Source organism: Aspergillus heteromorphus (assembly GCF_003184545.1).
Source record: "Aspergillus heteromorphus CBS 117.55 chromosome Unknown BO70scaffold_8, whole genome shotgun sequence".
Classification (NCBI taxonomy): Eukaryota; Fungi; Ascomycota; class Eurotiomycetes; order Eurotiales; family Aspergillaceae; genus Aspergillus; species Aspergillus heteromorphus.
The window spans coordinates 547,827-559,131 of record NW_020290413.1 but is presented as its reverse complement, the minus strand read 5'-3'; the positions used below and the strand labels follow the sequence as shown (position 1 = coordinate 559,131).

Genomic DNA, 11,305 nt, shown 5'->3' with positions numbered 1-11,305 from the left:
CTCAACTCAAGGCCGATAGCTAACAGGGTGGCAGAAGACCGGAATAACGCTTGTTCTGACCCAAGAACAAGTAAAATTCCCGATCGGCCAGAGTTGCAGTCACCACGGCACTATTAAAAAACATAAAGCAGTCTTGTTCGGAGTTGCTGAGGGTCTCAAACGCTGTTTGCCCGGCATACCAATTCTCGTTCAAGCCAGAAGACGTGCATCTCCCGCATCTAACGACAAGCGACATGAAAGAAAAGAAATGAAAAAAAGGGGAAGCAAATGGGAATGTAGTATATTGAACATTGGCGGGCAACAGCTAGAAGATGCAGATTAGGAACCTAGCAATTGCAGGCGCCGGCGCCCTGAGTACCGGGTGCCTCTGGCCGCAGGTCAACACCGGGACGGGGAGTTGTCCTCAAGTTTCGCGGGCCCGCTTGATCAAGAGGGAGCTTCTTCGCAATTGCTGTAAACAGTTCCTTCACGTTCGAGGAAGTCTTGGCGGACGTTTCGAAAAATAGGAGCCCGGCTTCACGTGCGTAGGCTTCGGCATCGGCGGCCGGAATGGCTCTCTTGTCCGGGCTTTCCGTTACGAGATCAAGCTTATTTCCAGCGAGGGCAATGACAATGTTCTCGTTTGCTTGGCGCTGTAGCTCTTTCACCCATGATTTGGCCTTATCGAGCGACGACTGTTTGGAGTTTCACGCAATTAGCATTCGTCTGCGAGGAAATGGTGGCATAGACCTGGAGCCATACAGCTTGAGTGATATCGTAAACCACGACGGCGCAGTTTGCGTTTCTGTAGTACATGGGGGCCAGAGACTTGTATCTCTCCTGGCCAGCGGTATCCCATATCTCGAACTTAACCGTCGTGCTTTCGTCTAAGGAGATGGTCTGTGTGAGGAAGGCAGCGCCAATGGTCGACTCCCGATAGTCATCAAATTGGTCCTGTTCGGTGTAAGTGAGAAGACGCCGCTTGGAAGATCGATCCACAATCTCCCAGTATCCGTAAACGTTGGTTAATTATCGCACCTTAACGAATCTCAACACTAGCGAACTCTGTCGAATAACAAGAAAGTCAGCGACCGCTGTTCAGAACAACCAAGGTAATGAGATTACAACCTTTCCGACCGCAGATTCTCCTACAGCAAGCGAAAAAAAAGATGTCAGTTTTCCCTTTCTGTCTCAGGGTACAGTGGGGCCAGGGGCAGGGGAGACTAACCCAGCAATACAAGCTTGAACTGAGCGAACCTGGCACCAGGACGGGCGCCTGCTGCGGCTCTGGAGGCCATAACGAAGATGGTCTAGGGGGCGATTTCGAAGAGAATATGTTGGGTCACAAGTGCTGCACACAGAAGAACAGGCAGAAGGAGTCAAAGGAGGTGGGTAGCGCGAGATGGAGGGACAGTGAAGGCACCAAAGGCGGATTCGGGATGCTGGGAGGTTTGATGGCGGCCTGTCGGTGGTAGATGACGAAGGGATTCAGCCACACCTGGCCCAAGCCGACTGGCCGCTTTCTGCGGGGCGGTGTGGCGCCCTGGCCTGTTCCGTCTGGCCAGCCGGGCTTATCACCACCAGCCCATCAGCACATGCTGGCACTCTCCGTACAGGCCGTTCTTTCCACCTGAGCCAGCCTTTCCTTGGAGATCGTCATCCACACCACCCACACCCCCGGGCTCCTGAGATTACGTCTCTGCCCACCCTGCGTTTGACGCTTCTTTCACTTGTCCCGACCTCTGCGCACCATGCGTTGAATTTCTCTACATTCTTTATCACAATCCCCCTTTACTTTCATAGTCTCTCTCCCTTCTTCGTCCGAGCTAGCTTCCTCATTCCCAATTAGTGGGTAACACTGACAATGGCTGCCTCCGTTCTCCCGTTTCGCGACATCAACTTGCATGCCTCGTCCTCTCATTATGCCTTCACCTCCCCGTCGTCCCCCAATGCCCCAACCCTTGTCATTGAGCGCCCGACAGGTGACTTGCGGCTCAACAATGGCACCCTTTCTGGTGCTAAACGCATCTCCAGTATCGCAGGCATTCTGGGTATCATCAAGCTGAAGCTGGGTATGTCGCCGCATGTACAGGGTCTGGCATGAGATCTGTGCTGACTGTTTTAGATAAATACATCATAGTCATCACCAAAGCCCAGCCCATGGGGCGGCTACGCGGCCACATGGTCTACAAGGTTGCTGGAACCGAGTTCTTGCCCCTGCGTGAACGTCCTTTACACGACCACGACGAGGATACCTACCTGGCACTGTTGAAAGAAGGGCTTCGCACTGGCCCTATGTATTTTTCATACGCCTTGGACATTACCAACAGCTTCCAGCGACAGTCACAAAGCGACCCCACCCTTCCCATGTGGAGGCGAGCTGATGATCGGTTCTTCTGGAATCGCTTCATTCAGTCCGACCTAATCGATTTCAGCCTCGGGGAGCATGACACTACAGGTGTACGCTATGGACCTCAACCTGGTGTTGACCCATATATCTTGCCTGTGATGTTTGGTATGCTACGGATTACGCCCGCGAAAGTGAAATCAACCTCTTTCACATTTGGTCTCATCACAAGACGGTCCAGACATCGTGCCGGGACCAGGTATTTTTCACGTGGTATAGACGAACAAGGCCACGTGGCCAACTACAACGAGACGGAGCAGATTGTCATCTTGAACGATGCGACTGGGGGTCTTTCTGGGTTCTCCGGAGGCCAGTCGTTAGCGAAGGAGAAATCCGGCGGCTCGGGACAAGACCTTCAGGTCATGGCGTTTGTGCAGACAAGAGGCAGCGTCCCAGTGTACTGGGCCGAGGTCAACAATCTCAAGTACACGCCGAAGCTTGAGGTTCGTGGAGTTGAAACCGCCGTCGATGCTGCCCGTAAGCATTTTGCGGAACAAATTCGTGTGTACGGCGAGAATTACTTGGTCAACCTGGTGAATCAAAAGGGCAGGGAGGACCGAGTCAAAAGTGCCTACGAGCAGCTGGTTCGCGCCCTTGTGTCCTCATCAACTGAAAGCACTGAAGCTGGTGATGCGAGCTCGGAGAAGATACACGCGGTAGAGCCTGGCCTGAGACAGAAGGAGATGGACCGCCTTCACTATGTATATTTCGACTTCCACAATGAGACCAAGGGTCTCAAATGGCACCGCGCAGAGCTGCTTTTGGAACGTTTGACAGAAGGTCTTCAACGAGGTGGCTATTTCCGTGGGGTTGAAGACCCTGGTGTTCCTGGCGGACAACTGGATACACGGTCGTCACAAACCAGTGTTGTCCGGACAAATTGCATGGACTGTCTGGATCGTACAAATGTGGTTCAGAGTATGCTAGGAAGGTGGGCCATAACGCGCCAACTCATTGATGCAGGAGTTTTACGGCAGGGGGAGGCAGCCAACGACGACCGCGAGTTCGAGAGTCTGTTCCGTAATATCTGGGCGGACAATGCTGATGTCGTGTCTAAATCTTACTCCGGTACTGGGGCGCTGAAGACCGACTTCACGCGGACCGGAGAGCGCACTCGGGCCGGTATGCTGCAGGATCTGAACAATTCCATCACCCGATATGTGCGAAACAACTTTATGGATGGCCCCCGACAAGATGGATTTGATGTATTCCTTGGCACATACCTTCCCCCGGATTCGACCCTGGGCAACCTCCAGCTCTTCCTCGACCGTCGTCCTCTAATCATCCGCTCGGTTCCCTATATCCTTGCCGCTGGAGTTTTCATGATCCTGGTGGCTGCATTCACAAGGCGCCTGCCAGACTCCACTGTGTGGCCCTTGCGTTTGTTTGTTATCTTCTGGTTGATTGTCAGCGCCTGGTGTGCGCGCTTCATCTTCGCTCATGGCATGCTCTACGTAAGTTTCTCAAGAAGTGCCATGCATGCATCCGTTTATTGACGATGCTAACATGTATGAAATAGGTAAATTGGCCGAAATTGAACACACCTACAGCAGGTTCTGAAGGGTATCAAGACGCGCTCATTCACGCTCGGTCAGACCCGGTCATCGGTCAGTGGCTTCCTGCCAGACGACACCAGAGGGGTTATAGTAATGCTCGACTGGTTTTCTTGGAGGAGGGCAAGACAAGGATCGAGTAATCTATTCTGCCATTGGTTCTCTCAATGGCCATCGCTTCCTTCTCATAGAATAATTGCCCGGGCATGTTCACCACCTCCGTGTTTCTGTACATTTGATGTCGCTTGATTGTGTGATTGACTCAACCCCGGGTTCCCCGTTTTTCTTTTCTTCTTACCGTTCCACCCCTTGATCTTCCCTTCGTTTTGATTTCCTTTTAGAAGCCCCTTGACTCTTAATATGATTGCCTTCGTGGATGGATAGATACCCCGTCGGGTTCTTTCCATCTCGTCCTTGTTGTGATGATGTAACCGTAGTAGTTCATCCAGCCACCGGCTTGCATATCAGACACGGAGCACGTGATGTGGGCGGGAGGACCTCCAGCCGTCCGCGGGGATCGAAGGGCAACCCCTCAACCTCCATAGAGCCGCTGCACGTGAGCGGGCTTTAAGTCGACCCCAATGAGGGGCGTTCAAACATTCTCTTCTTTCTGTAGGTCTGGTCAGCTGCGTCGACTCTCATTCCGTTCCACCGAAATGTCTCGCAATTACGAGGTATGCGCACATGCCAGCGGACATGAAGAACTGCTCTAATGAGAAGTGCAGGCTGCAATTGCAGCTCTCAATTCGCTGCAAACCAACTTTGCGGTGGTTGAAGAATTGAGAAAGTCAGTCTCCCGGCAGGACATGAATCTGCGGTCTCTCCCAGAGACTGTAGAGTGGCTTCGACGCATCGGCTACCAGGTTTGTGCTCCCTGTAGTCCAGAAGTGAATAGTCATTATTACTAACCCAAGACCTTTGTCATTTACAGCCTTCCGACCTGAACCAAATCAACCCTGTTCATGTCGCCGGAACCAAGGGTAAAGGCTCAACTTCCTCCTTCATCTCCTCGATTCTCTCTCAGTTCACCGCGTCGAACCCCGGCCAGTCGAACACTTCATTGCGCAGACTCAACAAGGTTGGGCTTTACACCTCGCCTCACCTGCGATTTGCTCGGGAACGTATCCAGATTGACAACACGCCACTCTCCGAGGAAAAGTTCACGAAATACTTCTTCGAAGTATGGGATCGGCTGGAAGAGGCCGCTCAAGTGGCGGGCGAGGATCCCACAAGCCTGCGAACGAAGCCCCAGTACTTCCGGTATCTGACCTTGATGGCATTCCATGCCTACATCAGTGAGGGAGTCGATGCTGCGGTGATCGAGTGTGGTATCGGTGGAGAGTATGATTGCACAAACGTGATTGAAAAGCCAGCCGCGACTGCGATCACGAGCCTTGGCATCGACCACACTGCCATGCTTGGAAACACGATTGAACAGATAGCTTGGCATAAAGCTGGGATCATAAAACCTGGGACCAAAGCTTTCAGTGCACCACAGCCCCCAACTGCAGAGAAAGTGTTGCTTGATCGTGCAGCTGAGAAGGGGACTCAGTTGGAGATCGTGAGGGGCCACCCCGAGCTAACCTCCGACGGTGATGTGAAGCTTGGCCTGGCTGGTGATTTCCAATATGCAAATGCAGCGGTAGCCGTCGCAACAGCTGCCGAATTCCTCAAGAAGGTTGGAATCGAAAACCTCCCCTCGGACTTCCTTGAGAAGCCTTTACCACAGACGTTCCGGAAGGGACTCGAGTCCGCTCGGCTAGGAGGCCGTTGCGAAACGCGGAATGAGAAACGTGTCACCTGGTACATCGACGGGGGACATACACTGGAAAGTATCAAGTTGGCTGGACAGTGGTTCACTTCTCAGATACACGCCAACTCCTCATCAACTGCAGCTGCGAACAAGAAAATGCGTGTGTTGATCTTCAACCAGCAGACCCGAGATAGCACTGCTCTTGCCCAAGCTCTTTACGAGACCCTGGCTGCGGCTTTAGGCTCCGAGCAACCTTTCACTCATGCTATCTTCTGCACGAACGTGACCTACAAAGATGCAGGCTACCGGCCCGATCTTGTAAGCATGAACACCAATGCAGATGACGTGGAAAGATTGCAGGTCCAGAGAAGCCTTGCGGAGAAGTGGCAGTCGATTGATCCACGCACCGAAGTCAAGGTGTATGGTACCATTGAGGAAGCTGTCGACTTTGCTCGTGAGCTCGCGACAAAGGAGAGAGACCTTGTTGGCGAAGATGAGGCTCCTGTCATGACCTTCGTCACTGGCAGTCTGCATCTTGTCGGTGGGTTCCTGGATGTGATCGAGACCAAGCCCGGTCCGCAATGAAGACCCGGGTCTCCCTGTATCTCTTCTGGTTGCTGCTCATAATGGAATCATGAATTCTCTCTGCCTCACCACGAGGTTTCAACAACATATCTGGTGATACCCGCAAGCCAAGGCTGATTTCCTGCCTGCTCATGTTTGATGCTATCAAAATGGAAGAAAGGGCCATTTCGTTTCTTTCAACAATAATTACTGTCTTTGTCTCCTGTCTCACGTGCCTACACGGAGATCGGATATACTACATGGCCCCCACTATTGAAATCTGGCCATTTGTTAATATAGATGCCCCTGTAGCTCTAACCAAGCCTCCAGTGAGGCATATAACATACACTCCATGATCAAGTAAGCACAGTGTAGTTCAAGATAGTTGCCATATCGATGTTCTTTTGCATAGAATGACGATGGTGGATATTACTGCCACGGTACCGAGTAAGAGCGTAAGCTTCCCTCCCCGCGCAAGGCACGGCGGCAACGTGGGGCTGCTTAGAAAACCTTCCCGCGTCCACTTGCTCCGAGCCTCCAACTTCCACTCATTCCCACCCCGCGCGCTGTGATGTCTGACCCCAAGGATAAGAAGGGCGAGGCGCCCAACTCCGCTGTCAGTATCTCCGACCCCCCAGAGGGGTCAACTCCCCCCATAAATGCATACCGATAATCTGACGGACAGCTCTAGGATGCGGCCGGTCGAAAGATCACTCCCAAGGTGGCGGAGGCGCTGTTGGAGAACAACCCCGCGCTCAAGAACGAATTGGCCGGCATGGATAAGGAGAAGGCAGCGGAGGCTTTGAGCAAGATGGACGTCGCCGAATTGTTGACTGGTCTTGCCGTGGGTGGAAAAAACCAGAAGGATATGGCGTCGTACAAGTTCTGGCAGACACAACCGGTGCCCCGCTTCAATGAAGCGGCCAAAGATGATAGCGGTCCCATCAAGATTATCGACCCTGAGAAGGTGTCCAAGACTCCCGATGCGCTGGTCGAAGGCTTCGAGTGGACTACGCTTGACCTGACCAACGATGACGAGCTTCAGGAACTGTGGGACCTGTTGACCTACCACTATGTCGAGGATGACAATGCCATGTTCCGGTTCAGATACTCGAAATCCTTCTTACATTGGTGAGTTCACTGCACTTAACACTCTCCTAAACACGCCTACAGGCGCTGACGGCTATCATTCCGCAGGGCTCTCATGTCTCCAGGTTGGAAAAAGGAATGGCACGTTGGTGTCCGAGCTACCAAGTCCAAGAAACTGGTGGCTTCGATCTGCGGTGTCCCGACAGAGCTTCGCGTGCGTGACCAGAAAATCAAGGTCACGGAGATCAACTTCCTCTGCATTCACAAGAAGCTGCGCTCCAAGCGCTTGACTCCCGTCCTCATCAAGGAGATCACCCGTCGTTGCTATCTCAGCGGTATCTACCAGGCCATCTATACTGCGGGTGTAGTCTTGCCCACTCCCGTCAGCTCTTGCCGGTACTATCACCGTCCATTGGACTGGCTGAAGCTCTACGAGATTGGCTTCTCGCACCTTCCTTATGGCTCCACGAAAGCCCGCCAGATCACCAAGAACCACCTTCCCAGCACCACATCTACTACCGGCCTCCGTCTCATGGAATCCAAAGACATCGATGCTGTTCATGACTTGTTGGAGCGTTATTCGAGGCGGTTTTCCTTGAACCAGGCCTTTACCCGCGAGGAAATCGAGCATTGGTTGGTACACAAGGATGAGGAAGGAAAGGAGCAGGTGGTTTGGTCTTACGTGGCGGAGGATCCCGAAACCCACAAGATCAACGACTTTGTCTCTTTCTACAACCTTGAGTCTACTGTGATCCAGCACCCCAAGCATGACAATGTGCGCGCGGCCTACCTGTACTACTATGCTACGGAAACCGCTTTCACCGAGGATACCAAGGCTCTGAAGGCGAAACTGCTGCAGCTGATCAACGACGCTTTGATCATGGCCAAGAAGGTACGTTAGGGAATACTTCATCTGTGGACCTTATCATTCCTAACACGATTGCTCTCTAGGCCAAATTCGACGTTTTCAACGCCCTCACTCTTCATGATAACCCCCTGTTCTTGGAGCAGCTCAAGTTCGGCGCAGGCGATGGTCAGCTTCACTTCTATCTATACAATTACCGCACGGCGCCCATCCCCGGTGGTGTCAATGAGAAGAACCTCCCGGATGAAGGAAAGATGGGTGGCGTTGGTATTGTCATGTTGTAGAGTCTGGCACTCTTCCATCACATTGTTCACATATGAGTTTCTATTCTCCTGTATCTGTTAAGATGTGGCGGGTTATGAGGAAGCACTGCTGCACTCATGAATAATTCGTCCTGAATACGGAGCACATAAGATTCCCCAGATCGTTGACATTTATTATTGTTCCGTAAATGCCTGCCTGGGTCCGGGCCGCAAATCGTACTAAACCGCGGTGGGTTGCCTTGGGTGCCTTGGGTGCCTCAGGTGCCTCAGGTGCCAAGGCCACAAGGCCGAGCTGTCACTGTCAGGACGGGGTTCCGCATGCGGGCCTCGCCATCACTCTTGACTCTCTCTCTCCGTCTCCGCATCGACAAGGCTGCGTTCCTGCTGCATCTGATGGATCACGGACTCTTTCATGACCCTCCATCCCATGAAGATTCATCGCATGCCGAGTCCGTCTCCAATAAATTACTGTACTCAGAGTGGGTTTCACTTCGTCATCACCACGGGGCATCCCGGACTAAGACCATTACTTAACATCTAGTTAGCAACTGTCCACTTACTACTGACCACGAGGCTGCGTTGATTGATATGCCGCACAGCACACTGCCCGTGGCACTATTTTAACAAGACACCTCCAGCCACTCAAGACCTGTTAACCGTCCATTCAACCTTGTCTGTCTAAGAACATGGGAGTAGGCCAGTCGACTGAAAATGGGGGTCGGGCGTCCTCTCCAGGTCAGTGGTTCGCTATTCTTGGTATTTCTCGAAACCGTAACCATAGAACTCTTTCGTACTATCAGCCTCATCCACTCGCGAATAACCTCAACTCAAGCTTTCTAACATGTGAACAGAGGAGCTGAGCTATATGCTTGCTGAACGCTTCGCAACCAAATGCTTCACTCCTTTGGAGCTAACCCACTTCAAAGACAACTTTTACTCGCGCGCAATCGACCAAGGCGGCTGGAAGTACTGGAATGAGAAGATCTTGTCCGACTTTCTGGGGATCCCGGACAGCAGTGATTCTCAATGCCCATTGGATGCTGGTCCCGTCATCTTTCGCATGGTCTCCTACCTGGGCGCATTTCCTTTCCAAAACACGCTGGCCCCGAGCGTTTTGACGTTTGATGCCATGGTGAAAGTGGTTGTGCTGTTGACTGAGCGGTACGGCAAGGTTCTGAGGCGAGCGCGCAGAGATAGGATACGACTGCTCTTTGGGAGTCTTGCTGATGTTGGGAGGAAAGATATTGACCTGGGCCAACCCAGCCAGGACACGACTGAAGAGGGTACAACTGAGTCCGTTGTCGCCATGTCTCATGCTCCTGGCTTTGCTATTGATGAGCCTGCCAACGACGACTACGATGATGATGAGGACGACGACCTAGCGCTGGCTGCATTGGAGGCTCTGGACGCCATTGAAGTATTCAAGCACGACTCCCGCATTGACAAGGCGGTTTACGAAGCTCGGATTTCCGCCAGCACACTCCGTCGCCTGTTAATGCTACTAATCGTCGTTTCGCCGTTGAAGTTCCTCGAGCCGGTAAGGATGTACACGTCCGATCTGAACGAAAAGCGCATGGAAACAGTTCGGAAAGAGGCGGACAGCATCATGGCCGCATTCGACCAAGAATCCTCCGGCGGAATAAGCTATAAAGCATTCGCGCAGACCGTGACATCTTCTTTCCCGTTCCTTTTCGATCCCCTCACGCCACTGTTCGAACACCTTCTCTTCAGCAAAAACCTAGACCTGTCCCAGCGACGCGACAGGGCTGAATCTACCGCATCGGAACCCATCGAAGAATCACCGGAGCCTCTCCCTTCACCTCCAACGGTCCTCCTCCCAGGCGGGTTTGAATCCGTGATATTGAACCCAAGCGTCATCTCACACCTCTCATTCTTCCTACCCTCATCCTCCGAAAGCCTGAACTTCCTCCGTGGCAACGTGCGCCTTCACCCGGTCTTCTCGACAGCCGCGCACGGCTCCTCCGTCACCTCATTCTCCCACCACGTCCTCACCTGGTCCTCAGGCACACTCCTGATCCTCGAGGGCGCCACCTCGACCAACAACACAGTAACAGTCGGCGCCTACCTACCCCAGCCATGGAAATCCCCATCTTCAACCCAGACAAGCTCCAAATTCCCCAACGCCATCCTCCCCTCCTTCTTCCAACTCTCACCCAAACACATCCTCCTCCCCGGAAACCCCTCCTCATCCCTCAACCAACCCAACACCCCGACAGCCTACTTCTCAACACACTCCGGAATCTCCATCGGCTGCCAGATCCCGCCTTCCTCACGAAGCCATCACAAACCCCCCACGCCTATCGGAGCAGGAAGTCTCACCATCGACGCCAGTCTCGAAACAGCAGACTTTCACGCCTCCCCATTCGGCCACAATGGCGTGTTCCTCCCCCCCGCCCCAGGCACCATCCCCGAATCCCCATCCAAAACGCGCATTGAAATTTACAGCCTAGAAGTCTGGGGTCTCGTCCCCGACCCGACTATCACCTCCGCCGACGGCGAGAAATCAGCCGTTGAGCTCCAACAAGCGAAATGGGATTTCGAGGCCCGCGAGGCGGAACGAAGACGCAACGTCAATATGAAGGCTGGGGCTGGTGATTCCGCGAGGGAAAGTGCCCGCTGGTTGTTGGAAGCTGCTGGTGTTGTTGGGGATGCTGGACGGTCTGGGGGGAGTGTTTGATGTTGATCGGTTGATTGGTTGTTTGGTCGCGCGGCAGGGATAGCAAATGTGCTCATTGAGTGAAATCTGTTATGCTATCGTATGCTTGGCGTGATCTTCATTTTTTACCTATCCTTTCCGTTTTTTTTTTTTTT

The 11,305-nt window shown here is 52.9% G+C and overlaps 5 protein-coding genes across 5 annotated transcripts; 4 read left to right on the top strand and 1 right to left on the bottom strand.

The window, feature by feature from the left end:
• Positions 1-326: 326 nt before the first annotated feature.
• Positions 327-1,277, bottom strand: BO70DRAFT_288807 (Rab family GTPase; the record flags this gene model as incomplete). The annotated part of the gene is made up of 5 exons (XM_025539295.1): positions 327-674; positions 742-933; positions 1,018-1,044; positions 1,108-1,127; positions 1,208-1,277. The coding sequence occupies 5 exons, from the start codon at positions 1,275-1,277 to the stop codon at positions 327-329; spliced, it is 657 nt and encodes a 218-aa protein (XP_025400649.1).
• Positions 1,278-1,628: 351 nt separating this feature from the next.
• BO70DRAFT_360905 (putative phosphoinositide phosphatase (Sac1)) lies at positions 1,629-4,362 on the top strand. Its single transcript, XM_025542908.1, has 3 exons — positions 1,629-2,051; positions 2,105-3,840; positions 3,906-4,362. The coding sequence occupies exons 1-3, from the start codon at positions 1,844-1,846 to the stop codon at positions 4,080-4,082; spliced, it is 2,121 nt and encodes a 706-aa protein (XP_025400648.1). The 5' UTR covers positions 1,629-1,843; the 3' UTR covers positions 4,083-4,362.
• A 137-nt stretch (positions 4,363-4,499) lies between these two features.
• On the top strand, positions 4,500-6,580 carry BO70DRAFT_312425 (tetrahydrofolate synthase). The gene is made up of 3 exons (XM_025540213.1): positions 4,500-4,613; positions 4,665-4,802; positions 4,871-6,580. The coding sequence occupies exons 1-3, from the start codon at positions 4,521-4,523 to the stop codon at positions 6,275-6,277; spliced, it is 1,638 nt and encodes a 545-aa protein (XP_025400647.1). The 5' UTR covers positions 4,500-4,520; the 3' UTR covers positions 6,278-6,580.
• A 217-nt stretch (positions 6,581-6,797) lies between these two features.
• Positions 6,798-8,631, top strand: BO70DRAFT_360903 (glycylpeptide N-tetradecanoyltransferase swoF). The gene is made up of 4 exons (XM_025542907.1): positions 6,798-6,872; positions 6,948-7,387; positions 7,454-8,237; positions 8,297-8,631. The coding sequence occupies exons 1-4, from the start codon at positions 6,828-6,830 to the stop codon at positions 8,492-8,494; spliced, it is 1,467 nt and encodes a 488-aa protein (XP_025400646.1). The 5' UTR covers positions 6,798-6,827; the 3' UTR covers positions 8,495-8,631.
• A 219-nt stretch (positions 8,632-8,850) lies between these two features.
• BO70DRAFT_312421 (TLD domain-containing protein) lies at positions 8,851-11,277 on the top strand. Its single transcript, XM_025540212.1, has 2 exons — positions 8,851-8,952; positions 9,015-11,277. Exon 2 carries the CDS (start codon positions 9,339-9,341, stop codon positions 11,169-11,171), a length of 1,833 nt encoding a protein of 610 aa, XP_025400645.1. The 5' UTR covers positions 8,851-8,952; positions 9,015-9,338; the 3' UTR covers positions 11,172-11,277.
• The last annotated feature ends 28 nt before the right edge of the window (positions 11,278-11,305 follow it).